The 26,303-nt window shown below is 43.6% G+C and overlaps 4 protein-coding genes across 13 annotated transcripts; 3 read left to right on the top strand and 1 right to left on the bottom strand.

Moving 5' to 3' along the window:
• Positions 1–5: 5 nt before the first annotated feature.
• Positions 6–10,080, top strand: hgs (hepatocyte growth factor-regulated tyrosine kinase substrate). 9 transcript variants are annotated; one of them, XM_030408258.1, is made up of 20 exons: positions 6–144; positions 1,827–1,911; positions 2,055–2,130; positions 2,238–2,330; positions 3,561–3,684; positions 3,924–3,976; positions 4,116–4,184; positions 4,386–4,510; positions 5,551–5,662; positions 5,746–5,880; positions 5,978–6,073; positions 6,185–6,223; positions 6,329–6,493; positions 6,603–6,816; positions 6,924–7,096; positions 7,193–7,333; positions 7,440–7,623; positions 7,756–7,892; positions 8,297–8,479; positions 8,631–10,080. In XM_030408258.1, exons 1-20 carry the CDS (start codon positions 108–110, stop codon positions 8,730–8,732), a joined length of 2,343 nt encoding a protein of 780 aa, XP_030264118.1. In that variant the 5' UTR covers positions 6–107; the 3' UTR covers positions 8,733–10,080. The 9 variants fall into 9 exon arrangements, with proteins under 9 accessions (XP_030264118.1, XP_030264121.1, XP_030264127.1 ...); XM_030408261.1 differs by having other exon boundaries at positions 3,567–3,684; positions 8,631–9,097; XM_030408267.1 differs by having other exon boundaries at positions 5,578–5,662; positions 5,782–5,880; positions 6,606–6,816; positions 8,631–9,097.
• On the bottom strand, positions 9,882–13,127 carry LOC115575894 (methyltransferase-like 26 B). 2 transcript variants are annotated; one of them, XM_030408304.1, is made up of 8 exons: positions 13,017–13,127; positions 12,231–12,284; positions 11,937–12,139; positions 11,589–11,751; positions 11,421–11,480; positions 11,251–11,318; positions 11,070–11,148; positions 9,882–10,980 (listed from the first exon to the last, which is right to left on the bottom strand). In XM_030408304.1, exons 3-8 carry the CDS (start codon positions 12,134–12,136, stop codon positions 10,933–10,935), a joined length of 618 nt encoding a protein of 205 aa, XP_030264164.1. In that variant the 5' UTR covers positions 12,137–12,139; positions 12,231–12,284; positions 13,017–13,127; the 3' UTR covers positions 9,882–10,932. The 2 variants fall into 2 exon arrangements, with proteins under 2 accessions (XP_030264164.1, XP_030264163.1); XM_030408303.1 differs by having other exon boundaries at positions 12,231–12,358; positions 13,017–13,112.
• Positions 13,108–17,158, top strand: mrpl12 (mitochondrial ribosomal protein L12). The gene is made up of 5 exons (XM_030408306.1): positions 13,108–13,295; positions 14,855–15,053; positions 15,150–15,209; positions 15,421–15,558; positions 16,533–17,158. The coding sequence occupies exons 1-5, from the start codon at positions 13,237–13,239 to the stop codon at positions 16,647–16,649; spliced, it is 573 nt and encodes a 190-aa protein (XP_030264166.1). The 5' UTR covers positions 13,108–13,236; the 3' UTR covers positions 16,650–17,158.
• A 3,709-nt stretch (positions 17,159–20,867) lies between these two features.
• Positions 20,868–25,937, top strand: slc25a10a (solute carrier family 25 member 10a). The gene is made up of 11 exons (XM_030408294.1): positions 20,868–21,607; positions 22,522–22,641; positions 22,741–22,855; positions 23,416–23,464; positions 23,901–23,942; positions 24,052–24,095; positions 24,785–24,855; positions 24,937–25,029; positions 25,102–25,179; positions 25,345–25,401; positions 25,493–25,937. Exons 1-11 carry the CDS (start codon positions 21,518–21,520, stop codon positions 25,592–25,594), a joined length of 861 nt encoding a protein of 286 aa, XP_030264154.1. The 5' UTR covers positions 20,868–21,517; the 3' UTR covers positions 25,595–25,937.
• Positions 25,938–26,303: the final 366 nt, after the last annotated feature.

Here is a 26,303-nt window from a genome sequence, read left to right as displayed (position 1 = left end):
CTAGCAGAGAAGCTAACAGGCTAACCTCAGACTCAACGGTGAAAAATACCAGGAGCCGTTGACTCAACAAGACTCCTCCACGGCTGCTCTGAGACGCTCGATCTAACATGGGGAAAGGTGGCGGTACATTCGAGAGGCTCCTGGGTGAGTTGTCAGCACATCCGTCAAGTTGGTCGTTTTATCAGCCACCTAAGAGTCAAAGTGCGATGTTTTTCCCAGCGTATTGTTTTGACAGACGCTGGGGCTGTGGCTCTCTCGGGCCAGCTAGCTAATGTTAGCCTGCTACCAATTTCGCTGCTATTGTTCGGAGGCCCAGAGAGGCTCACTTAGATTTAGCAAACCCAGTAACTTGATCAACATATACTGACCTGTTTGTCCTTCAATTTGTCTTCACTGTCTTATCAAAGCAACGTTAGCTTATCCTTGTGTTGTGTCTGTGGTGTTAGCTTAGCTAAACCAGGTTGTTGATGCCTTGAGGTCCACATCAGCCTCACAGACGATAATACATCAACGTTAGCTTGTTAACATTGATAATGTACCTGCAGAGCTAACTGACCAACTGTCACCTGTTCGATACTCGTGACTTTTATCGTCTTAAGTTTTCCTTTAGGTCTACAACAGGTTGATTAGGTGGGTTAGCTGCTACACGGCTAACACTATAACTAGCTGACTAACGTTACACTGAATTAAACACATCAGCATCACAGGTGACACAAGGTGGCTAATTAGGTTATCTCACCTATGAGCTAACCAAGGAAATAAAGCAACTTTCTCTTAGCATGCAGATGGTTCAGCTGCTTTCATGAGTCATGTTGGAAATGTAAAATTCAATTCATGTTTTAGATCTCTTACTTTAGTTTCATCTGACATTAAGGGACAGATTATCCATTTTGGGGCCCCAAGGGTAAAAAAACCCCAAACAGTTTAAGCCCTCTTTAAACCCCGGCTCAGAAACCCCTTTACTGTATTTTTTTGTGAGATTGTTGTGTGGTGTTGTAATTTTGAACCACAGAGATTTAGAAATACACACTGTGCACAAGGACACTATTGTCTTACATAATAAAGTTCCCTAAAACTAGATGTTGACACGAGCCCACAAAAGCGGTTGATATTGTGCAATCGCTGCACATATTTCCATATTCCTCAATATACAATTAGTTAATCATTATCACAAACTAATGTACACTCAAGCTCCTTCCTTTGGGGTCCACCTAAGATGAAATAAGCAAATAGTTTGGGAAATAAATACACAAGAACGATCCTTTGTTTTATAACAATCTACTATGTGGATTATGATAAAGAGAAAACAAGATATACAGCAAATTGCAAAAGATACAGGAACTAAAATACAATATAATTTCAGGTCAAACTTGTATTTGTGTCTTCATGAAAAAACCTGGATGTTGTTTAGTTATTGCTGCTACATAATTATATTCTTATATGATGGTTATTACTGTATAATCATTCTCAAAAATCCCTGTGCATTAAATCAAGAGAACCCTTACCTGCCTTCAGAGAGATTGACAACATACAGCACATCTGTGTATTAGAAATGCAATTCAATTAAACACCAGCATCCCAAATGAAAGCCTCCAAAATGATCATATATTCGATTCAACACCTCCCTAAAAAACAGTTTTCACAAAAACTGAATATATAACTGTATGTGGTATGTTGCATATAGATGGGGGGGAAATGCTTTCCATAAAACAGATCTATAACTGTAGCGAGGAGAGGAGGAGGCCTATGATGAAGCAGATATTTTGTGGTAAACATTAGACGGACAATACGAGTGGTAAATCTTTAAACATCTGTCCTAATTGCAGATAAAGCCACCAGTCAGCTGCTGCTGGAGACTGACTGGGAATCCATTCTGCAGATCTGTGATCTCATCCGACAAGGAGACGCTCAGTGAGTGATTCTGCCCACTTCCCTCTGATTTATGTTATGTAATTTATATCCCGAGCGATTGAAATTGAAAATAGCTCTGTTTAAGCGTGTGCTTTGCTGACTTGATTTGTTCTATTGAGCAACATTTGTTTGTGTCCTCGCAGAGCTAAATATGCCATCGGGGCCATCAAGAAGAAGCTGAATGACAAAAACCCACATGTGGCCCTCTATGCACTGGAGGTAAATAACTAAAAAACAGTTTTGTTACCTGTTGTTTTTTTTTTGTTTTTTTTGGAGAAGGCTGCTTTGGTAAAATGTGTGTAACATTACACGGCCTCATCCTTCAGGTCCTGGAGTCAGTGGTGAAGAACTGTGGCCAGACGGTCCACGATGAGGTGGCGAGTAAACAGACTATGGAGGAACTGAAGGATTTACTCAAGGTGAACTTTGTTCCTTTCATACGCTGAACTTCATAAACCTGCTCTCTGAGTTTTGACCTCAGCTGAAGTCAGTACTGTCCTTTCAGTGTGAAGCTGAATTTACGTACGAAGGTGGAGAAGTTGCAGCATTTATAGATTTTGGTTCAGGGCTGCAGCTCCAGTTTATGATTATGATCAAATAGTCTCTTTTTTAGATAAATCTGCTCAGTGTTTAGCCTATGACACATCCAACAATAGTGCAAACTGCAATGAGAGCCCTGGGTAACATCCTCTCTGTCCAACCATCAGTCCACAACCCAAACATTTGTAACACATATACAGTGATATAAAAGAAAGTTGTTTAAACTATCAGTGTACCGTAATGTGGAACTATTTTCTCTCTATTATACTACACAGTATCGATGCGCAGAGGGAAGGTTGCATCTAGGCAGAGGAGGGTGATATTAATGTTTACATCCCCTGTTGTCAGGAGCAGGAACCTCTTGTCCATGAGTAGGTGCATGTTTCTTTCTGTGCAGTGATACAGCGGGCAGGTCGAAATCACTGCAACCCACAACAAAAACATCTAGATGTATAAATAGAACTTTAGGAAAGAGGAAAACATTTTGTTGTTCATTCAAGGGTGAGATGTCCCTTTCAAGATCATAGAAGCAGCAGATATATGGTGGTTTTTGTTGACAAAATGTCGGAATTAATGTCACCGAATGTCACATTTTAATGATAGTTTAGCCTCAAATCTTGTATAAGTGGTTTGTATTCATTCCATCAAAATATGTAAACAAGCAGTGAAGAATGTGGACAGAGTTTTCACCCTCAGTCACACAGACAAGGTGATCCGTCTGACTATTTTGGCACAAAGTCTTATCACCTTTCCCGGCCTCTCTCACCACGTCGCTGCTCACTGCAGACAGGCAGCTGATTGCATGAGCTAGCAATATTCGATTGGATCTCACCGTGTCATGTGACACAAGCTCCGCCAGCCCATGCTGGTTTCTACTTCCTGATGATGTCATAACCTTGTGACAGGAGGTTTTTTTTTTTTTTTTTTCTTCAGACCAAAGAACGGGACTTCCCACCTCAGTTCATGTTGTCAAACACAGTGTGGTTTGATTCAGTTTGTGTTTGAAAAGCTCAGTCATACAAGAGTTTGTGACAACAGGAGTTTAGAGTATAAGCACAAGAAAGCTGTAAGGACAGATATTTTACCCTCTGTGGTTCCTTTACCACCAGAAACAGACAGAACCAAACGTCAGAAACAAGATCCTTTACCTGATCCAGGCCTGGGCTCACGCTTTCCGCAACGAACCCAAATATAAGGTGGTTCAAGACACCTATCAGATCATGAAAGTGGAAGGTAAGAAGACACAGAAGCTGGATTTTACTTTATTTTAGTCTTTCTTGAAAAGATCTCTGGAAGTTTAATTACCAAGTCAAATGTTTTGTAACCCTGTCTCAGATAGAATCAGATTAAAGAGAAACACACCAACATTTGTATGTTTTGTTCTCAATTCAGACATTTACTTCTATTCTTAATGTGCCGCTGGTGTCACACTTTATGTGTAACAGGTTTGTTTTTCTTTCATTTTCATATAGGTCATGTGTTCCCCGAGTTTAAGGAGAGTGATGCAATGTTTGCAGCTGAGAGGGTGAGATATTTTGTTTTTCTTGATTCACTGAAGCAGAGTTATTATTATAAAACAGATGATTTATATTTAGCAGAGAGGATGTGGTTAAGTCGCTACAACATATCTGTGTTAACATGTGGTGTTTGTCTGCTCTGTCCAGGCTCCAGACTGGGTTGATGCTGAGGAGTGCCACCGGTGCAGAGTCCAGTTTGGAGTGATGACCAGAAAGGTAGGCTGCACTTACTTGAAACTAGGGCAGCTGGAGATTTTATGGTTTCCTTCACTCACTCACAGCTGTGTGTGTGTGTGTGTGTGTGTGTGTGTGTGTGTGTGTGTGTGTGTGTGTGTGTGTGTGTGTGTGTGTGTGTGTGTGTGTTTTTACGGCGCATGTGCGGAAGTTGACCTCGATTCGTCTTCTTTGCTTTCCCAGCACCATTGTCGAGCCTGTGGCCAGATTTTCTGTGGGAAGTGTTCGTCTAAGTACTCGACCATTCCCAAGTTTGGCATAGAGAAGGAAGTGCGTGTGTGCGAGCCGTGCTTCGAGCTGCTTAACAAGTGAGTCCCCCGACCCCGAACCGCCAGATTGAGTGTGAAGTATGACGGCTGTGGGATAGTGTGTCTAAATTTGTCTCCATCAATGTCGAGAACTACTTTATCAGCTGCGATGTGACGCTGGCTTTGTTGATTAATCTCTTTCTCAAGTTCTGCTGTACAGTTTGTTGTCTAATCTAAGTATGTATGGGTTTTTAGTTTCAGTGAGGATGGCTGAGTGAGCAAAGATAACAGGAAGTCAATTCTTAACTTTATTTTATTAATGAATCATTAGAAATGTGCTGTGTTTCAAAAGTAGCAAGTAATCACACAGTGGAGTCAGAATTAAGATGTTTTGGAGTGTGATGCATTGATAAGTGTTTTATTATTGAATCGTAGCTCTCTGAATCAGTCTCAGTCTCTTATTAAACAACACATTGTGCATTTTAAATGATGTGAGCAAACATTGACTCTGAGCATTGCTGCTTAATTGGTCTATAAATGGTTTTATGCTACATTAAACATTTAGACGACCATAATTCAGTCGTATTGACTCGGACTGATGGTGAAACTCAACGTAACTGTGTTTGTTTTGATGCAGATCCAAATTTGAATGTAGATCTAACCCGTGATAACATTTCATATGATTTGATTAACAAATGTAGAAGATATTTCAGCTATGAGAGACGTAAGACTACTTCTTAGTAGAAGTAGTCTTACGTCTACTACATCGTTACTGTGACAGGAGAATATATACGTGATTTTAGATATCTTTTTATCATGGTATTATCAGTGTTGGCTTTAAAGGCTGAATTACAGTAACATTGTGTCATTTTCTGAACTTACCATGCTGTTATTATTGCCTCTACTCATTTACTGATGATGAATCTTTATCAAAAATGTCTGATAGTCATCCCTACATTATGGTCTGGTATCGTTATTGATGTATTTGGTAAAAAATGATGTGATGTTTGATTTTGTCCATGACCAGATGTATTCACTGCTGCATGTTCTCCTCTAATTTAAAAGACTGTTTGTCCTCCCTGATCCCTTTTCCTCACCAGCCACCCCTCCCTGTCTCCTCCCCTCAGGAAAGCTGAAGGTAAAGCTCCTGCTTCAGGCCCCGCCGAGCTGCCTCCGGAGTACCTGACCAGCCCGCTGTCCCAACAGTCTCAGGTAAGCATCGAGAAACAATTAATGACAATGTATTTTGTTGTAGTGGAGTCAAACTGGTCACAGTTTAAATAAATTTCTTAAAGAAGAAAGGTGATAGTTCACCAACCCATTCTCACCAGATGCCCCCAAAGAGAGACGAGGCAGCGCTGCAAGAGGAGGAGGAGCTTCAGCTGGCCATCGCTCTTTCTCAAAGCGAGGCCGAGGAGAAGGAGAGGATGGTGGGTCGCACTGCTGACATTTGACTCTATCTTTATCTAAACTCCATGTTTATAGAGACAAGCTGACCCATACCTGTGTCTGTACTGTCTGTTACAGAGACATAAGAACTCCTACTCAATGTATCCCAAAGCTGACCCCACTCCGGTGACTTCCTCAGCACCACCGGTCAGCACCCTCTACACCTCCCCTGTGGTAAGTCTGAATAATTTACACAACCAAACATGATTAAAACAACATTTTAAGGTCTATTTATTTTATACCAAGTTGATGACAAATGCTTTTTTACTTTTTTACTCTCTGCAGAACTCCTCTGCTCCATCAGCTGAAGATGTTGACCCTGAGGTACACGTGGCATCCTTCTCTTCTCCTACACCAGCATCAAGCTAGACTAATGGAAATCTGACATTATACTTGTGATACTCATGGTGATGTGTCATATTCTTCCAGCTGGCTCGTTACCTGAACAGAACGTACTGGGAGAAGAAGCAGGAAGAGGCTCGCAAGAGTCCCACCCCCTCCGCCCCTGCTCCAGTGCCAATGGCTGAGCCTCTTCCGGCGATCAGTCAGCCTGTAGAAACTCACGTCCCGGTTCAGCCAGTCAACATTGTGGAGGTATGTTGAAAATAAGTTTTAAGAGAAGAAGTTGGTAGTAATACTTTTGAGTGTGGGTAGACCACAAATGACGTTCTGTGCTTTGCTTCCCTCTCATTTCCACCTCCAGCAGCAATACCAGAACGGGGAGTCAGAGGAGAACCACGAGCAGTTCCTGAAGGCTCTGCAGAATGCCGTCACCACCTTCCTCAACCGCGTGAAGAGCAACCACATGCGTGGGCGCAGCATCACCAACGACAGCGCCGTGCTCTCACTCTTCCAGTCCATCAACAACATGCATCCACAGCTGCTGGACATCCTCAACCAGCTAGATGAGAAGCGATGTGAGTGTTGAGGCTGGCAAATGTCAAAAAAATGCCAAATGTTAAAACACCAGCATTGTATCCTCGCACCTGGGCTCATCACATTGTGTCATTTATGTTGTCGGCAGTGTACTACGAGGGGCTGCAGGACAAGCTGGCTCAGGTCCGAGATGCTCGGGCGGCCCTTAACGCCCTCCGGGATGAACACAGAGAGAAGCTGCGTCGTGCTGCAGAGGAAGCAGAGAGACAGAGGCAGATCCAGCTGGCACAAAAACTGGAGATCATGAGGCAGAAGAAGCAGGTCATACAACGAGGCATTCTTTCTACACTGAATAGAACGTAGTTATCGATACGCAATTTATCGCCGTGCTCACAAGCGTTTGTCTTTGGACTGCAGGAGTACCTGGAGATGCAAAGACAGCTGGCCATCCAGCGCCTCCAGGAGCAGGAGAAGGAGAGGCAGATGCGTCTGGAGCAGCAGAAGCACACGATCCAGATGAGAGCCCAAATGCCTGCTTTCTCTCTTCCCTACGCCCAGGTACACAACGCATACTCCATCACCTGCAGTCTGAACTGAGTCCAATGTGGATGTTTTGCCATTGAAATAAAATGGATGACTAATGTGTGAATGTGCTGTCATGCAGATGCAGTCTTTGCCGCCCAATGTGGCAGGAGGGGTGGTGTACCAGCCCGGAGCTCCACCCAGCTACCCGGGAACCTTCAGCCCCGCTGGTTCTGTGGAGGGTTCGCCTATGCACAACATCTATATGAACCAGCCTGGGCAGTCGGCACCACCACAGTACCAAGCCATGCCCGGTCCTGCCACAGGTGAGGAGGTCAACAAGAAGACACGTGGAGAGAATTAAATACGTTTTGATGGTTAACTTTCTGGAAAAATTTGACATGTAAATGTAAAACTTTAATTCAAGTGTTTTTTTTTTGTGTTCTCTCTTCTTTCAGATCCAAATATGCACAATGCGTACATGTACCAGCCCGCAGGCACCAATGGGCAGCCTCCTCCGCCTCCTGGTCAGGCTCCGCCCACTACTAGTCCACCCTACTCCAACTATCAGCCTACACCCACACAGGGCTACCAGGTCTGACTGACTCCCACTATCATTTTCTAATCCCTACACACTAATGAACTACCAGCAAATGATTTAATGACAAATAATTAGGGCTGCAACTAACGGCCATTTTCTTTGTCGATTATTCTGCGGATTATTGTCCTGATTAATCGATTATTTTGGTCAGCAAAATGTCAGAACATTTAAAAAAAATTAGTTGATCAAAGCTCAAGATGATGCCCTCAAATATCTTGTCTCATCCACAACCCAAAGATACTCAGTTTACTATGATAGAGGAGTAAAGAAAGCCCGACGTCTTCATTTAAGAAGCTGGAATCAGAGAATTTTGCTTTTTTTCCATCATAAAAACAATTGATTAACCAGTGCAGCTCTACAAATAATGATCCCACTAACTGTTGTTTTGTTCTGTGCAGAATGTGGTCTCTCAGGCCCAGAGTATGCCCCCCATGTCCCAGCCTGCCCCCACTAACGGTATGGGTTACATGGGCTACCAGCCGTACGGCATGCAGAATATGATTTCGGCATTGCCAGGCCAGGACCCCAATATGCCCCAACAACAGCCCTACATGCCAGGCCAGCAGCCCATGTACCAACAGGTCAGCTGCTTCTTCCTTCTTCCTTTGCTACCAGTTGTTAGCACTAGCTTGTTTATTGTTACCTTTATTTTTAATTACAACCTCATCCAGTTATATCAATCCTCACTTATCTTCCTATTTTTTTACTTTAACCGTGTTCCTCTCTTGTTAGGTGGCTCCTCCTGGTGGTCAGCAGCAGCAGCAGCAGCAGCAGCAGCAGGCTCCTCAGGCTGTGCCCGGCAGCGCGGAGGCACAGCTCATCTCCTTCGACTGAACGCCCTCGTGCTGCAGCGTCTGACACACTACACCCTCTCTCTCTCTCTCTCTCCTCCTTTTTGGTCTCCTCCCCCTCCCCCCACACTCTCTGGACTCTGAGGACACCCTCTGGAAACACACAAACACAAACACACACACCTCCCGCCTCCCACCTCGCTGTGATGTTGTGGCAATGTAAAATATTGTGATGATGTTGCAGAACTGTTGCTCTCCTTGCCTCTCCCCCTCACTGAAGAACGGGGATCATGCTGTGAGAGAGAGTACCATAACCCACACCCTCCTCATCTTCCTCCTCCTGCTGCTCCTCCTCCTCCTCCTTCTCCTTCTTCCTTTCCAGCTGATATGTATGTAGTATTTCCTTATTAAATGAATAACTGAAGCTCAGAAATAGTCAGTGGTATTAAAGTTACAAATGAATAGGAAAATATAACGATTGAGGGTGAAAAAAAAAAAGACGAGACATAACCATCCTTTGTGTCTTATTTTTCTAAAGCAAAATTTGCATGTTAAATTCTGATTATTTTCCTTAAACGGAAGTGAATTATTGCAACCTGTCATCTGTACATGCTGGTGCTGTTAAAGAAGTGGTGGGTGTCTGGGGACAAAGTGTAGTCAAACGCCTGAAATAAACTCCCAACAACTCACATGTCCGCCAGGTTCACAGCCCGCCGTTCCAGCTGTAGTTTTCAGTTCCATCCCCTCACATGCACACACAAACTAGGACGTCTTGTTTTGGCTTTTATTTGTTGTGCACTGCTCGGAGTATAGTGTGTCTTTTAAATGTAGTTTCTTACATGATGAAACACATCGCAGGGATTGTACATTGTGGGAGGAGTGTTAGGAAACTAGCAGGGTGGTTTTTAAAGTCCTCACTTAATATACTTTTATAGTTTAAATCATTGGAATGACAGAACTAGTAACCATGAAAAATACATACTAAAGCAGTACAACAACTCTAATAGCATCCTGAATTTCTTTTATTTAGGTGATTGTGTTGCCGATCGCAAGAAAAGACTGACAGAAGCAAAAAACCGTAACATATAATCAACTGCAAGCAGCCTCCAGGCGTTCCACCCTGTGTGCTTTTAGTTCTGTCACATATAAACGGTAAAAACATCGTGAGAAACGGTGAGCGGGCTTTTTTTTAAAAGTGTACTTGGCTCTCCGTTAAATTTGCTTGCAGAGCGAACATGACGCAGCGCATGTATGTATCACACACCCCCAATCAGTGATTTCTGTAACCCTTCAGTTGCTATCTGTGAACTTCTTTATTCCATCGAACTGATCTGTCTGACTTTAAAAGTAATTTTGAGATTATATTTAATAAATATCTGGTTCTTATTGTCCATTCGCTTCATCTGGTTTTCTTTCCTCTGTAAATCTCTATGTGAACCAAAAGAAAGACGCACAGCAAGACGACTTTTATTCACTTATGTTATTGTTCAAAGTCACATTTGTTTCCACGTTATTGTACAAGTGTAAAGGCCATGACATGACATCGATGAGTGAAATGATAACGTGATTTATAGGACACGAATAATATTACACTTAAAGTTCAGTTCCTCATAAGAACTAGAAACAGCTGTATTCTGACTTCTGTGACTGTTGAGAAGCTTTTTTTGATGGTGCCAAATTAACAACACAAGAAGAGAATAAAACCAGGTTGTATTCACTTGCATGTGTAGTATTCAGTGTTACTAGGTCCTTAAAACTCAGGACATTCTCTCATTTTACTATTTCTTTTAGTCAATCTTTTTCTCGTGAGTCTCCAAACTTCACGGGAGGTGCAACACTAGATTGCCGAAGTGCCACTTTTAAAGGGAAACTTCACGTATGTAATTTGTTGAAGCCTTTAGAAGCTGCATGTAGTTTGATAAATTGCATTTTAGGATATATGGGCAGTTTAATAAACAAATGATCAAATCAAATGTGTTCTTCTTTCATTTGACAACTTGGTGCCTACATTACCCACAATGCAACACAGCCACTGAGTGACATCACTGGAGGCAATTCATCAGATTACATGCAGCTTCCTCTAGAGCTAAAAAAAGGCTACATCATTTTTAACACAGCCAGTAATACTACCCAAGATATTAACACACGTTAATGTTTGAAATTGGTGGAATTACCCTTTAACATACAACTGAACTATGGGTATATGAAAAAAAGTGATTTCTTCTTCTTGCACTTTGGCTTCTTTAAAGTTTCCTGAAGATGAGGCATTTGAAGTAATCTTCCATCTCAATCTGGAAATAAAAAAAATACACGGTATGAAAGCTTCGGTGTCTCGTCGCTATGAACAAGTCGTGACCTCGAGCTACAGCACGTCACTCACCATCCTCTCCAGACGCATCCCGTTTCCGTAGGCCAGCTGTCTCAACACGTCGATGTCTGGGAGACCCCACTCCGGATTCCTGTGGATAAGAATGTAATAAGTCCATCTGAACTCTGCCAGAGGAGCTACACCAAACACACGTTGTCATGTCAGCAGACAAAATAAGTGCTCACATACTCACATTTTTCGAATCTCTGCATCCAGGCTTTCATTACAACTCGGTGTGATGGTGCCGTTAATGGCATACACCTGCAATGTGATTATTATGTCATGTGTAGTTTGTTACAAGTCTATCGTGCCACTTCACACTCACATGAGTGGATTATAAAGTAAACAGCTGTTGGTACATACCCCATGTGTTATCAGGAGGCCATTTTGCTTGAGGATCTGACCCGCTCCAGTGAAAAAACCCTTTGGAAATCATTGAAAAATAAAATGATATGAAACAGCTTCTGGCATAGTTTATATCTCTGATAATGATTCACAGACAAACAGGTGTTTTCAGACAAGCAGGCCCACCTGTGCTGTTTTAAAGGAGCTGTACTGCAGTAGGTTAATGGCAACAATAACGTCACAGGAGCTGCGAGAAAGATCTGCCCATTTCTCCCACGGTTCACTGGCGTCCAGGTGGACAGGTGGCAGCACAGTCTTTGCATGGGTCGCAGCAACGTATGCCTTAATGCTGTGAATAAGTACGCACATTTAATCCTGCAGTTTTTAGAATCAGATTCCTAGAGACAACCTGCTGCCAAACTGGAAACTGTGCTTACTGTTAAACATGTGATGACTGCACAGCCATTTAGATCACTGATTGTTGGTTCTGTCTAACGCTCGTAGGACAGAAGCCTTTTTCTTTAAGACACAAACCTGTCCAGAGACTCCTGTGTGATGTCTGATGGCTGCCAGGTCACAAAGGGCATCTTCTGGGCAAAGCGTATGACATGCTGCCCAGTCCCGGAGCCCAGCTCCAAGGCGAACAGCTGCCGGTGGGACTGCTCCTCCAGCACGTCTTCAAGCACCGCACACAGATCCTCCCAGTTCCTCTCTGCTTGAGGAGACAGCAGCATGGTCTGAAGGAGATGAGAAGAAGGACGCGTCAACCCGTCATCTTGTTATTACATTCCAAACATTGATTTTTTCCTTTCAGAGGAGCCCTCGTACCTTCACTGGTGCAGGTTCAGTAGCATATTGGTGGAGGCTGGAAGTGGTGGATGACTGTGACAGCAGATGGGTGCAGAGATTACCTGGTTAAGAGGATTCCCTCTGTGTTCCTCTCATAGTGTTCAGAACTGATGGAGTACAGGTGTTGAGACAGATTCATGCAATATGTCTGAATGTTAAGCAGCAGTTTTTGTCATAAAAAGGTGATAATATAAACAAAAACAACAATTACTATATTATAATGTGTGGTGTGATGTTGTAAGGGTCTGAATACACAAGTGTGTTTACAATCATGGATGTGCACTGCCATCTTCAGGTCATAGTGAGAAACTGCAACAAAACATAAAACTATGGCAACAAGAGTTTTTATCAGCAGTGCAGGAAGAAATAATCAGATTCTTTAAAAAAAAAAAAAATACTCAAATACAAGTAAAAGTCCTGCTTACTTGAGTAAAAATTAATTTGCTCACTCTTAAACAAAATATTCTGTCTTCTCTTTATAAATTTGATGACAAATATTCTCATCACCTGAGAGAAATCTGTGATTAATGTGTAATCTGAAAAGTAACATGTAACTAAAGCTGTCACACAAATTGTAGTGGAGTATAAAGTACAACATGTGCCTCTGAGATGTAGTGGAGTAAAAGGATAAAGTTGCATAAAATGCAAATACTCAAGTGAGGTACAAGTACTTCAAATCTTTTCCAGTACTTTGTTATATAAAACTATATATTTCTAATCAAAGAGAATTCTTGTTAGTGTGTTTATAACTTGTGTAACTATCACCAGTGTCTCTCATTGTATCTATTTGTAGTTGTTCGGTGTCGCTTGTCGGCTTCCGTAGCTTTCCTAACAGTTCACGGTTTCGCGCAGTGCCTTGTGGGTAGGTCAGAAGCCGAGAGGACGCCATGTGCTTTTGATGCAGAGGGACTCCCGAGGCTGTGTCAGACCTGTCTTGTAGTTTTTTTTCCAGAGGGACACCGGGATAAAGCGGCTTGTCGTGACCATGTACTGCACCAGACACTGCCTCCGGACCGCGCTGCGGGCCGCAGCGAACACACACCGGTACGTAACGCGAGCTGAGCGGGCACCGGGCAGTCACGTAACACCGGGAGAGCGTTAACTGTGCACCAGAGTCTGTCTGCCTGCTTCTTCAAGGGCAGACAGCCGGTGACTGCTGGTGTTCACGGTGGTTATAAGACCCGCTGGTGTCTCTGGAGGTTGTGTGAATACAGACAGTTGGTTAAATCCGCAGTTAGAGAGGGTTTGATGTCTAACGGCTGTCATAACGGCTCAGCAACGTTAGCTTAGAGTTAGCTTTGTCACTTTAGCTAGCAGTACCTGAACCGTTACTGGCTGTAACTTGACAATTACCCGATTATCTTTGAATTGATTCTCATCAGGACACTTTGTCCTCGTTCCCAGCTCGGATTTAATGACTGGATGTGGAAGCAGTTTGACATTTCGTGTGTTTATGACAGCCAAGGTCACACTCAGCTTCGTGCTGGTCAAGCTGCATCTCTTAATTGTAGCTCATGTAACTGTTACCCCCCGAGACCACTGATATAAACTGCAGGTTATATGTTAATAAATCACCAGACTCCATCAAAATGGACTGTATGGACCAAAGATCATTCATCCCAGAGCAGTTGGTCCCATCCTGGTGTATGATCACCCCCTCCCACAGTCTTTAAACCCTGTCATGTATGTCACAAGGTTAGGAGAACAGAAGGTGGAGGACTTCAACTAGAAGTCAAATTGATTGTTTTTTTGTTATGATTGTTTTCTTAATTTCATAATAGCAACATATCCTCACTATTGTAGGTCTGGGATTGGGGAAAGTTTGATTTATGTGCTTGAAAATGATCTGAGGATATGTTGTTTTTTGTTTGTATGTCTTGTAACATGTTAGGAACATGTGATGTATATCGGTGCCTATAAATAGAGGCGAGAATATGAAATGAAGGGGCTTTTGTGGACTCAACAAGTGCAGCACTTATAAACTCAACATTCATAGATGGCTGTTTACATTTTAAAAAGTCAGTTTGTGATTTTTTTTTTTGTTTGTGTACAGTTTCAGAAGAAGGTATTATGTCTGCAATTTGCTAAACATGTGCTGAAAAGCTTCTGAGAGGAGGGGAAAAGCCTCAAATCTTTGTTTTAATGCTTTGGAGTAGTAAATCATCTGTCTTTGCTGTCTCTCCCCCTTAGGAGTACATATACTACAGGTTGTGTACCTCTTTTTAAAATACAAAAACTGACATTACTGCATCATTTCACCAGTCCAGTCTCCTGAACGCTTAGTAAAGTATCAGGGATGCACCATGTCGATTTTTTGGTCATCCAGTACCAAACACCAATGACCAATAATTTCACATTTTTCCATTTTTAAAAAAGATGTTCTTAACCGTATTTTATGCACAACTTGGGATAAGAGCGGCTCAGATGGTGGGCAAAGATGGATCTTCTCTGAATCTTTGCAGAACATGTTTACGTTTGCTTTCTGACACCAGATGTGAGCTGCAGATGCACTCAGACGGATCTGTGTGTATCTGGACTCTGTGTCTTGTACCTTGAGCTCTGAGGACCAGACATCTTTTATCTGATCCATTGTTATTCTCCAGGCAACAGCTGCAGCGGCAGGCTCCAGCCCTGTGTGCTCTCAGACTTCTGAAGACCAGCCCAGCCACCCACTCAGAAGCCATCGCCACCCCTCCATTAGATGGAGCACCGAAACAGTATTCCCCCAAAATCCAACAGCTCGTCAACGACATAGCCAGCCTCACTTTATTAGAAGTGTCGGACCTCAACGAGCTCCTCAAGGTTTGTGGAGAACTTGTGAAACATCAAACCTGAGCCACAGTCCGCCCTGTCAGATAAAGTGATCCATCTGTGGTGTCATGTTTTTGTGTTTTGCAGAAAACTCTGAACATTCAGGATGTTGGGATGATGCCGATGGCTGCAGCTGCTCCTGCTCAGGTGACTCATTTTTCTACCTACAGTATAATTAAATCTGCTTCAGCACCACCGACTTCATCAGTTTGACCCTTTTCTGACACAATATCTACATATTGCATTGCTAAAAAGTTTCACTCATGTCTTCATTTTCTTCTCTCCAACTACTCCATGAGTAGCAGCTAATAGTTGTAGTACAAATAGACTCACTATTTATCTCCCTGTGTGAAACCAGGCAGCAGAAGTGGATGAGGCACCGGTGAAGAAGGAGCAGACCCACTTCACAGTCAAACTGACAGAATTAAAGGCGGCCGAGAAAGTAAAGCTCATAAAGGAAGTGAAGAACTGCATGCAAGGCCTGAACCTGGTGCAGGTGAGTGTCATCATCAGTGGGAGGTCCTCTGTCCTCACCTGAGGCTTTTAAAGGTTGGGCTATTGAATACTAGTACCACTTAAGAGCAATGTCTGCTGATGAGGGCTGCATGATATTGTTTCAACATCACAGTGAGCTCACAATGAAGGATGCTGTATGTAAAGTTAAGGCAAATTAACTGAAACATCTCCGGCTACATGTGCTTTGCTGCTGGATACAAACAGAAAACCAGTGTTGTCTTTTTTTCATATGACCAGCCTGCAGAAAGCGTCCGTCTGATATTACATAATAAATTCAATATGGGGGTTATTGGATACACAGACTTCTGGTATTGCCGGAATAAAAGATAGCTGCATTTCATGCTCTACTGCTGAGTGATGGACTGTAGCAGTAATTTGTCAAGAAATGCTGTGAACCCCCACCGCAGGCAAGGTGTCTAAAAGATAACACCTTGTCCGACACGGTGCTATGACGTGCGTTGAAGTAAAAGATCTTGACGTGAAAACAGCCTCTCTTCACAGCACAAAGATACTGAACATCAAATGCACATTTTCCTAATTAAAATCACTGTAGAACATTCCTTACCTTCAAAATATCGCTAAAATAGAGTTGTTTTAAAACCCCAGACTTTTGTAAGCCTTATTTTCCTCAGTACTGCAGACTGTTAACGTGAACTTCTGCACTGAAACATGCATTTGTTGTTCAGTTGCTCGTGCTGCATCATAGTTGAGAAGTTGGAAGATGTTCCACTGTTTTCTTACAGGTGGAATATGTTGTTAATGACGGCTGACATACTGTTTCTGCAGCACCGTAGTTCAAACAAATGATCTGAGCTACAGTGGACTTGTTATGAGTTATTGGTCCCTTTTTTAAAAATGTAGATGATCAGATTCTAAACCATGTTGCATATTGTTTTGCCAGATGTTGTGACCTCATCATATCTTGTTTTCCTTCCTCTGTCTTTCCTTCACCAGGCTAAGAAACTAGTGGAGTCCCTCCCTCAGGAGATCCGGGCCAACGTATCCAAAGAAGAGGCGGAGAAACTGAAAGCAGCTCTGGAGGCAGCAGGCGGCACCGTGGTGTTGGAGTAGATCTGCGTCCACCCGTCTACACCTTTTTGCTGCTTGTGCACTTCATCGTTCATCCTGTTATTGATTTTTTTTTTTTTTTTTACATGACAAAGAGGAGTTACTGGGGAATAAAGGAAACAAATGCCTTCTGACGTCCATACGGTCTCTTAACAGCGTCAGGTGGAGGCGGTCCAACTCAGACTGAACTTTCCGGGCACACAGCCTGCACACGAGGCCGCCTCGCTGTTTCCTCATCCGTTTGTCTGCTCATGGTTCTGTCTGATAACTTGTGTAGCGAATAAGCTACACTAGCACTGGCCTGGGTGCCAAGTCGGTCAGTCAGTTGGTCATTTTCAGTGTGTGTATGTTTAACTTGTCACAGAAGGAAAGATTATGGTGTAGGGACACGGTCACCGCTCCCTACGTTGAGGAACAACGGATACTGTACGGTTCAGAGGATGGCAGAGCTCAGCCCCTCGTGTTGATCATGGAGTCGTTGATTATGTGATTAAAGTTGAAATATAAAGATGTTTCCTTCTCATGTGTTCTTGTGGTCTTAATGATGAGAATGAATGTGTTGCCTTAAACACAAGCAGAAGTGATTATCAGTATATTATATTATAACTGTGTAAAGAAGAGATTAATTTAACCTACAGTGAAGTGTGTCCTGCTGTCCTGCTGCTGACCACTAGAGGTCACAGCTCTCTGCTAATGACCTCAGGATGAGTTGATGTCTGAAGCTCATTTTGTCCTTTAATTTATCAAAAATTAAGCTGATTTTAATTTTCAAATAGACAAACGAGTGGCTCTCCTGTAAGAAAGGAAGCGGTTTAAAAACTTGTGGTCATTAATGCTTCAGACAGATTCAGTATAAGCTGGTGTTCTTCAATCCTGTTTTAGACGCTTCCCTGACCCGACACACCTGAATCAAATGAATGGGTCGTTATCAGGCTTCAGCTGAGCTTCATGATGAGCTGCTTATTTGAACCAGGTGTTCTGGTGCAGGGAAACATCTGCAGGAGAACTTCACAAGTCTACAGAACATTTGCAGTGAACCATGTTTGACTCAAACCCCAAAAATATACATTTGGATCGGACTTCATTTCAGGATCCTGTGTGCTTGATTGACACTTCATCACACCTTCATCATCTCTAGTAGTGTTTTTATTTAAACACCTCACCTAATATCCCCCTATTTCCAACTTGGACTTATTGAAGCAGGAAAAGCACAGCTGTGATCAATAACATAAACAACGCTTCTGTTCTACAAAGTGTCCGTGACAGTGAGTGAGCACGTCCAATACGACAGACCCAGGGAAAGATTCCAAGTACTTCAATATTCATACAGGTGATAAAGGTTTTTTGTGATGACCTCTGTGTCGTTACCTCTTGACTGTATGATGTCACTGACAGCAGACTTCCACCAGGTGGCGTATAAATGCTGTGTCTGGTTTAAATCTGCCTTGAATAAGAAAGAAGTGTATGAGAATCAGAACATGTCACCAACCGGGACCAATTTATAGTGTGAACCCATCAGATAACTCATGCTGATTGAGTCGTCGCAGTAGTTAATATCTCTTGAACGCTGTTTCAGGGAGTTCAGGTGATAAGAGTCTGTGACCTCAGGTGTATTTATTGGAAACTGGAGACTCAGAGACTTTTTTCTTTGCTTTTGCTGCAGCATTATTTTTTCTGTAGGAGGTTTACGTGACATTTTTTAAACTAGTTTAGTAGATTAAATACTTAATGAGTCATAAAAGATAACACGGGTTGATTTTGGGTTTAATCTATAGACTACGTGTCACTAAATTCATATTATGACAATGTTTGGATCAGATTATCCTCGATACTTTTGAGTTTTCTCTTTAGAAGCATTGTTAATTGTGCTTTGATTAATCTGACATTTTATTTTAGATGTCAGTAAACGTACATTTTACCTTAAAATGTAAATTTTTTGATCGAGGTTCTGTGCCTGAACAATAAAACCCAGTTAGAAGACGACTCAAAGACTTTTAAAAAAGCAGCAAACCACCTTCTGCATCCTGTGGATATATAAACGTGTTTCCCCCTCTGAGGCTTTATTGCAGGGCAGTTGAGAATGACTGACAGACGGAGAAGAGCGAGCAGATAACATGCTGTAAAAACTCTCAGGCTGAATAGAGACCGAGAGGCTGATATGTGATCCACTCATTTACGTAACTCCCTCAAGACTGTGACAGCTGAAAACAGGAGAATGATGCTGAATTACTTTCCTCTGACGGAGGCGCTGGAAACCACAGCGCAGAGTCCGCTGAAGTGCCCTCTCAAAGAAGCTCTCATACATGGAGGATGATTTGCCTTGAAAAAGCAATAATATTGAAAATGGAAGAAGAAGAGGGAACATGCATTAGCTCCACACTCCGGCACAATGTGCAGCATGAATGTTACATTTAAAGCGTGAAGATAAAATCTATTCTGATAACAAAATGACTTCAGACGAGCCGACTCCCTGAACGCTGACTGAGAAAACAACATATTCTCTCATGAAAAATGGACGACGCAGACGAAAAAAGGCGTTAATTCAAAATGTTAAAAGCAAAATCTGAATCGCAAAAGAATGCAAATGAATGTGAACGCTCGAGGTTTTTTTTCTTTATTTCAGTAAATTCAAGCATCTTAAAAACGATTGAATGACATTTTTTCTTTTATTTTTGCATTTGCAATTTGCCAAATATATGTAAATGAGGATGTTGAAGCCTGAAGCCTGAGAGGAAAAGTACCTTAAACACACCATGAACATCAGGGACAGTGTTCGCTTCAAACACCAGAGGAGTAGAGCTGGAAGAGCTCTGCATCAAAGTCACTACAAACATTTAAACCTTTGCTATGCACTTAAATTGTTCCCAACAATATTCAAAGCAAGAGTGAGTAAGGAAGTCCTCGAATGAGACTAAACTTAATGGAAACAAACTCAAACATCACATCGCCCTCGTTCAAGTGAGTCACTTCAGACATGTGGTCGTTAATCGTCACCTGTTTTGTGTTTATTATCATTATTACTCACGTAAAGTGTTTATTTCCTCCGAAGAGCCGGATTACTTTACTGTATATTAGCTGTAAACCAGCGCACAACGTGTGTGTCTGGGTGTTTTGTCGGAAATGTTTGAGTCTCAGACTAAAGTCAGCACTCACCAGAAACTCCAGTTCCCTCTCCTCATGTTCCTCTTCCTCTTCGTGACGTTACATTCATGATCCAAACTAAATTTTCTTCTCCAGCTGCAGTCAACATAATGGAACAGTAAACACTTGAGTGGAGGTTCAAGAGACGATACATCCACTTTTTTTTTATCCCCCAAATTAAAATTCCGTCTCTGAGCTCTCCTCCCGTCAGAAAACGTCTCAGAATCGGAGCAGAATCTGATGTGATCTGGGTGTTTACTCCTCCAGAAGGCCGGGCTCTGTCCCCGACTATCTCCTCCAGCACGTCTTGCACATATTGTGCATTTAACTCGCTGAAATATGATGTAATTGAAAGTGTCCAAGCCTTTTTCCCCTGCAGACATTTTGCTTGTCACAGCAGGAACACTGTTACTCAAAAGATGAACAATGTCTCTCTTTAAGCGTGCGTCCCTGTAAACCACGACAGTATCCAGGACCCTTGAACTGAAGCAGCTGAATGGAATAAAGCCATCAGTCATTTTTATCATTTAGACCTGCGACATGTCAGAATGTCTGCTGTGAGGGGGGGAAAAAAGGCTGAATTATAACAGAGAAGAGAACAGATGTGATGTGTGGGGATGTAACACGAGGAAGACGCACAGCACACAACTGACTGCCGACACTTTTGCGAAGGCTACGCATCGTCACGGATCCTCGTTCAGTTTCCAGCGGGTGAGGACATCGTATGGACTGTAATCCTGGTGTGAGTCACAGAAAACTGTCCTGACGCGCTGGAAGTTAGCCTCCGATGGTGCTTTTTCATCCTGAGATTTAGAAATGTGAGACTAGAAATGTATAGACTCGTATGTGTGGGTGTAAGAAGGAAAATAAAGTAAATGTGCCAAATTGTGGCTTGGACGGCCACTCATACGGCCGCAGCAGCAGCAGCAGCAGCGGCAGCGGCACGTCTGGCCTTCGCTCCGACTCCGAGCTGGTATCCGGTTACTGTTTTCTGTCGTCTGTCATGAATCCCCCTCCTCGCTCTGAGTCAGCACACACCGAGCGGTGCCAGGCTGCCCATTCATACCACTGCTGCAGCGCTCATTTAAAATCATGTCACGCTTTTTTTAAGAACCCAAACAGACACTCTGGCTTTAGAAGACGCTGATTGAACATACTAATTGCTTCCTAACAGAAGGAGAAGCTGCTTGGAGAGCGAACACGTGTTGTATATTTTTGACCTGGTGACCCTTTGTGTGACCCTGACACCGAGCAGTACGACGGGAATGAGGACGTCTATTCTGAACAGATTTGTATTTGAACTTTAGGACCGTGATAGCTGAGACCTCGGTTGTTGCCATACCACATTCACAAAACTACAGTGGCGAGTCGAGCCACGTACTATTTTTACATTAGTCACGTACACTTCCTCCCACAAACCAGCTGCACCCCCCCCCCCCCTCTTTTTTCTTGGCACGGTAAGATGGGAGTAAGTTCGACGGCTCTGCACTCCACTCCGGACAAGTCCAGCCATATGTTGATCCAAAGCTCTTTTTCTCAGGACAAAATGGAGATTAGCGTGAAGGACACTTGCACTGGTCTGTTGTGGATTTAACATGAGCAGCGCACAAACATCACCGGCAGCTTTGAGGGGAGAGGATGAGGCGAGCACGCTTGGACAAAGTCGTCCCAGCAGCCTCTGAGGAGCCCACACCTCGACTTCTTCCTCTGGACTTTGTTTCACCGGCAACATGCAGGAAACTCGTGTGTCTCGTTGGTACTTTGGCGGCGTCTCCTCCAGCGCAGCCGCCTGTTTAACTCACCCGCTGGATTTAATTAAGGTAAAATATAAAGCGCATTGATTTTTTCATTGTAGCACAATTCTCTTTCCTCTTAGAAATTAAGAAAATGATCCAGTTAGGCCTCGTTGTTCTGTCTGGGCTGTTTTTCACGATTGCATTGTGGGAAATGTTAATCAGATTACGTCCCCTCAAAGTTTATTTTCCTCTCTTTTCCTGCTGAAACTTACTTTGGGAACAGATTGACTTTCAGTTCACCTAATTTCCTAAATGACCTTGATTATGACAATCAGTCGGCTTGTTTGGAGGCTTTGAATGACACGAAATGACGACAGAAACAAGTTTACTGATTCCATTTCTTTCACCTGTTTATTCCTTCTGAATGGATTTTCCTTCATTCAACAGGCTGATTGAATGTTTGTTGTGTTGTTTTGAATCAGTTGATTATCATCTTAAGTGAAGAACCCATCTCGTTGGCATGATGTCACCACCTCAGACATTAGTTGTGCAGACTGATTACACCTGCAGGCAGTGATGTGGCCCAATTGTTGAAAAATGCGCGCTATAGTGCCCTCTTAAGAGCCAAAATGGCACTAAAGTGCCCTCTTGGGAGCCAAAACGCAAGTGAAAGTGCCCTCCTGGGAGCCAAAATGTGCGCTAAAGTGCCCTCCTGGGAGCCCAAACGCGCACTAAAGTGCCCTCTTGGGAGCCAAAACGCACACTGAAGTGCCCTCCTGGGCGCCAAAACATGCGCTTAAGTGCCCTCTTGGTTGGCAAAACGCACTAAACTGCCCCCTTGGCTGGTTAAAACATGATAAAGTGTCCTCTTGGGAGGACATGTGTATTTTCGCCCCTGCCCTTCAAAAAGTCTGTGCACGCCACTGCCTGCAGGTAGTTGCTGCGATCATTAAAGGTGTGACTGACCCTCGCCGCTGCTCCTATGATGTCACTCCCAGGTGCACCTACAGACGCAGCAGGAGGTGAGGATGAGGATGATCGGGATGACGGTGAACGTGGTGAGGAGAGAAGGTTACCTGGCGCTCTACAGCGGCCTCAGTGCGTCTCTCTGTCGGCAGGTGAAAAAAAAAAAACACACACATTAAATCCTTCGCTCACTGTTCGTGTCCTCGCTGCTCACATTCAGATGGATTTTCTTTCTTTTTCTTTCTTTCTAGATGACATATTCTTTGACACGGTTCGCCATTTATGAGACTGTCAGAGACAAGATCACCAGAGAGAACAAAGGTCTGATGCCGTTCTACCAGAAGGTCCTGCTGGGTACCTTTGGAGGTATGTGTCCTGATAGTATCTGGTGTATTAGTCCGCAGATACCTGCATCTATGTTTTACTGAGATATCTAGCTAGTCCTGTGCCATCCCGGTTTGTAATACCACTTTGTTCCGGAGGCAGTCGTCAGATATTATCGGTCATACTGTCGGATGTTGTCCGTCTCGTTCCTCTCCCACATCCTGCCTCTTCTGTCCCTGTCAGAACCTCAATGTCTTGGACTTCCCCGGACTCAGAGTCCCGGTCTGAGCTGCTGTAAATCACCTCAGTACCGTACCCCCGTCGTCAATCTGACCTCCATCAGTCTATGTTCCCTCGCCCACTCGTTTGGCTCTGGTTCTGGCACAGCTCCCCACCAGTATTCTTTGCTTCGGTCCTGCAGAACCTCCTCGTCTCGGTGGTTCCGAGCTCCTTTGCTAGCACTGTAAACAACACCAACACTCTCCTGGCGCTCTGAGCTCCCAGTCCCGACTGCTAACTGCACAGCTAATTGCGCTAAAGACAGCTACAATTAGCAGCAGTCAGTCTCACATGTTGCACTTTTAATCTGTTTTCCCCAACAGGGTTTGCAGGCGGCTTCATCGGAACTCCGGCAGACCTGGTGAATGTCCGGTGAGTTTTATGTAACGATGAATAACTACTAAAAAAGTGTGTGTTTTGTAAATTTTGATGATTTGATTCCCGCTCTAGACTCTTGTGTTGAAGTGGTTCCCAGGTAGAAGTCACAACCTGCAAATTAAACTCAAAGCAGTACCTGTTGTGCACAAAACTCTGTGGAGAGATGAAATAGAAAAAGGTTAATTAAACCAACAAGACTGATGAAATTCCTCTTTTAAGTCATGTAGAGAAAATACCAAGTATTGCAATGTGAAGTTCAGGATGTGATCGGAGTGCGAGTTTAATTTGACGTCACTTACCAAAAAAAACATTTTATTCTCACTATTCAAGTTTGACAGGTTAATTCACCACCGCGCTGACAGATAATCACCGTGACGGGTTTTCATCCTGTTAACTGCTTTTTAAAACTGTTAATCTGTCTTCTGTGCAGAATGCAGAATGATGTCAAGCTGCCGGCCGAGCTCAGGAGAAAGTAAGTGAAAGCTGAAAAAGGAAAGGCGTCATGCTCTTTTTCTTTTCTTTTTCAATGTCCGCAGTCGCATTCAAATCACCACATCGTGAGGTTTGTTTCTCTTCAACAGCTACGCTCATGCGCTCGACGGACTGCTGCGTGTTTGGAAGGAGGGTAAGATTGACGAGCAGAAGCCAAACATGGAAGTCAGCTCATATACTCATAATGTGAACATGATATGAAATTATTTGTAGTTGTTGAAATGGTGCCAGTGGCGTTCTCAGGATGTTTAAGGGGCGAAGGGCAGAAAAAATAATCCTTTAGGTGACATTTTTTGCTACGTTATACTTCCACTTCACCACCTTTCGGAGGCGAATACTCTCCTTTAACTCCACTACATTGATTTTTATAACTTTAGGTACTTGTTACTTTGTAAATATGTGGCGCTGCAGAGACACAGTAGCTCAATTTTAAATGAATTTGTTTGATCGGCAATCGGATAAAAACAAAAATAAACACAGACTCTAAAGAGAGATTGTGGAAACTGGGTCGGGTATTCAAGCCGACCACTAGTTTGCAGAATAAACACACGTGATTATGTATAATTTGCTTGTTCTTGTACTTTTGATACTTAGACTTAAACACTTTAACTCAAGCCCTTATTTGTTTAGGTGTCTCTCACTTTTACCAAAGTATTATTTTCCAATGACGTCTTTACTTTTACTCAAATATGACGTTTTCGTTCTTTCTACACGACTGATTTTATTCCAGTGGGGCTGAAAACGCTCCTCGTCTCTGTGGCAAACATTTTTATTTTGCAAATTTTCCTTCACACTTTCTCCATCCTGCTGTTTAACTTGTAGAGGGAGTGAGGAAGCTGTTCTCCGGCGCCACGCTGGCGTCCTCTCGAGGTGCGCTGGTCTCCATCGGACAGGTAAAGACGCCTCTGCTGCGTTACACAACTGTTACATCACAACACGTTCTGCAGCCGTTCTGCGTGTGTTTTGCCCCGCAGCTCTCCTGTTACGACCAGTCCAAGCAGCTGTTTCTGTCCATGGGTTACCTGACCGACAACGTCCTCACACACTTCCTGGCCAGTGTGTTTGCAGTGAGTCGCTCAACCTCTGTCGCTGCTTATATAACACCAACTCATCTCTAAGATGCCTTCTCTCCCCTGCAGGGCGGCTGTGCCACAATCCTGTGCCAACCACTCGACGTTGTTAAAACCAGACTAATGAATTCTAAGCTGGAGTACAGGGTGAGTGTGTCGTGTGATTCAAATGTCGCCGGACAGAACGGTTGGGGTCACGCTGGGCGTCTCTCCCGGCCTCCCTCTCATCCCTCGGACACGTATGTTTTATTCATGCTCTGTGGAGAATCACGCCGTCTGACGTGTCTTTGTTTTTGTGTGTCCTTGTCGCAGGGCGTGTTTCACTGTCTGACGGAGACTGCAAATCTGGGCCCGAAGGCATTTTACAAGGTGTCGCCGTCAAGACGTGATGTTTTGTGCATCGTTTTTTTTTTTTTTATATTCGTTGCTCTGTTTTTAACGCTGTGGTTTGTGTCTCCAGGGTCTCGTTCCGGCGGCGATCCGTCTCATCCCTCACACCGTCCTCACCTTCATGTTCCTCGAACAGCTCAGGCAGCATTTCGGGGCGGTGGTCGTCTGCTGAGAGGGGGAGAAGGAAAGCGATTCCTCTTCAACTTCAGTGGGTTTTCCACGTTGGACGGCTTCGATCATTGACTTTAATTATCAGGCGGCCTTGACTAAACGGAACTAAACAAAATCAGCTCAGTCTCATCGATCTCTGAACAGTGGTGTGCACAAGGGGGGGGGCAGGGGTGGTGGTTGCCCCCCCTCGAGGCCTAATTGTTGAAAAACACGCGCTAAATTGCCCTCCTGGGATTCAATGCATACTAAAGTGCCCTCCTGGGATCCAAAATGTACACTAAAGTGCCCTCTTGGGAGCCAAAATGCGCGCTAAAGTGCCCTCTTGGGAGCCAAAATGCGCCCTAAAGTCCCATCTTGGGAGCCAAAATGCACACTAAAGTGCCCTCTTGAGAGCCAAAATGCGCACTAAAGTGCCCTCTTGGGAGCCAAAATGCGCGCTAAAGTGCCCTCTTGGGAGCCAAAATGCGCACTAAAGTGCCCTCTTGGGAGCCAAAATGCGCGCTAAAGTGCCATCTTGGTCGGCAAAACACACTAAACTGCCCCCTTGGCTGGTTAAAACATGATAAATTGCCTTCTTGGGTGGCAAAAATGTGCACTAAAGTGCCCTTCTTGGAGGCCAAAACGCGCGCTAAAGTGCCCTTCTTTTCGCCCCTGCCCTTCAAAAAGTCTGTGCATGCCACTGTCTCTGAACAAACTAGAGACCATCTTGC

This window comes from Sparus aurata, chromosome 23, assembly GCF_900880675.1.
Source record: "Sparus aurata chromosome 23, fSpaAur1.1, whole genome shotgun sequence".
Lineage (NCBI taxonomy): Eukaryota > Metazoa > Chordata > Actinopteri > Spariformes > Sparidae > Sparus > Sparus aurata.
Note: the sequence above shows the minus strand (reverse complement) of the source record. Positions and strands in the feature narration are given on the sequence as shown.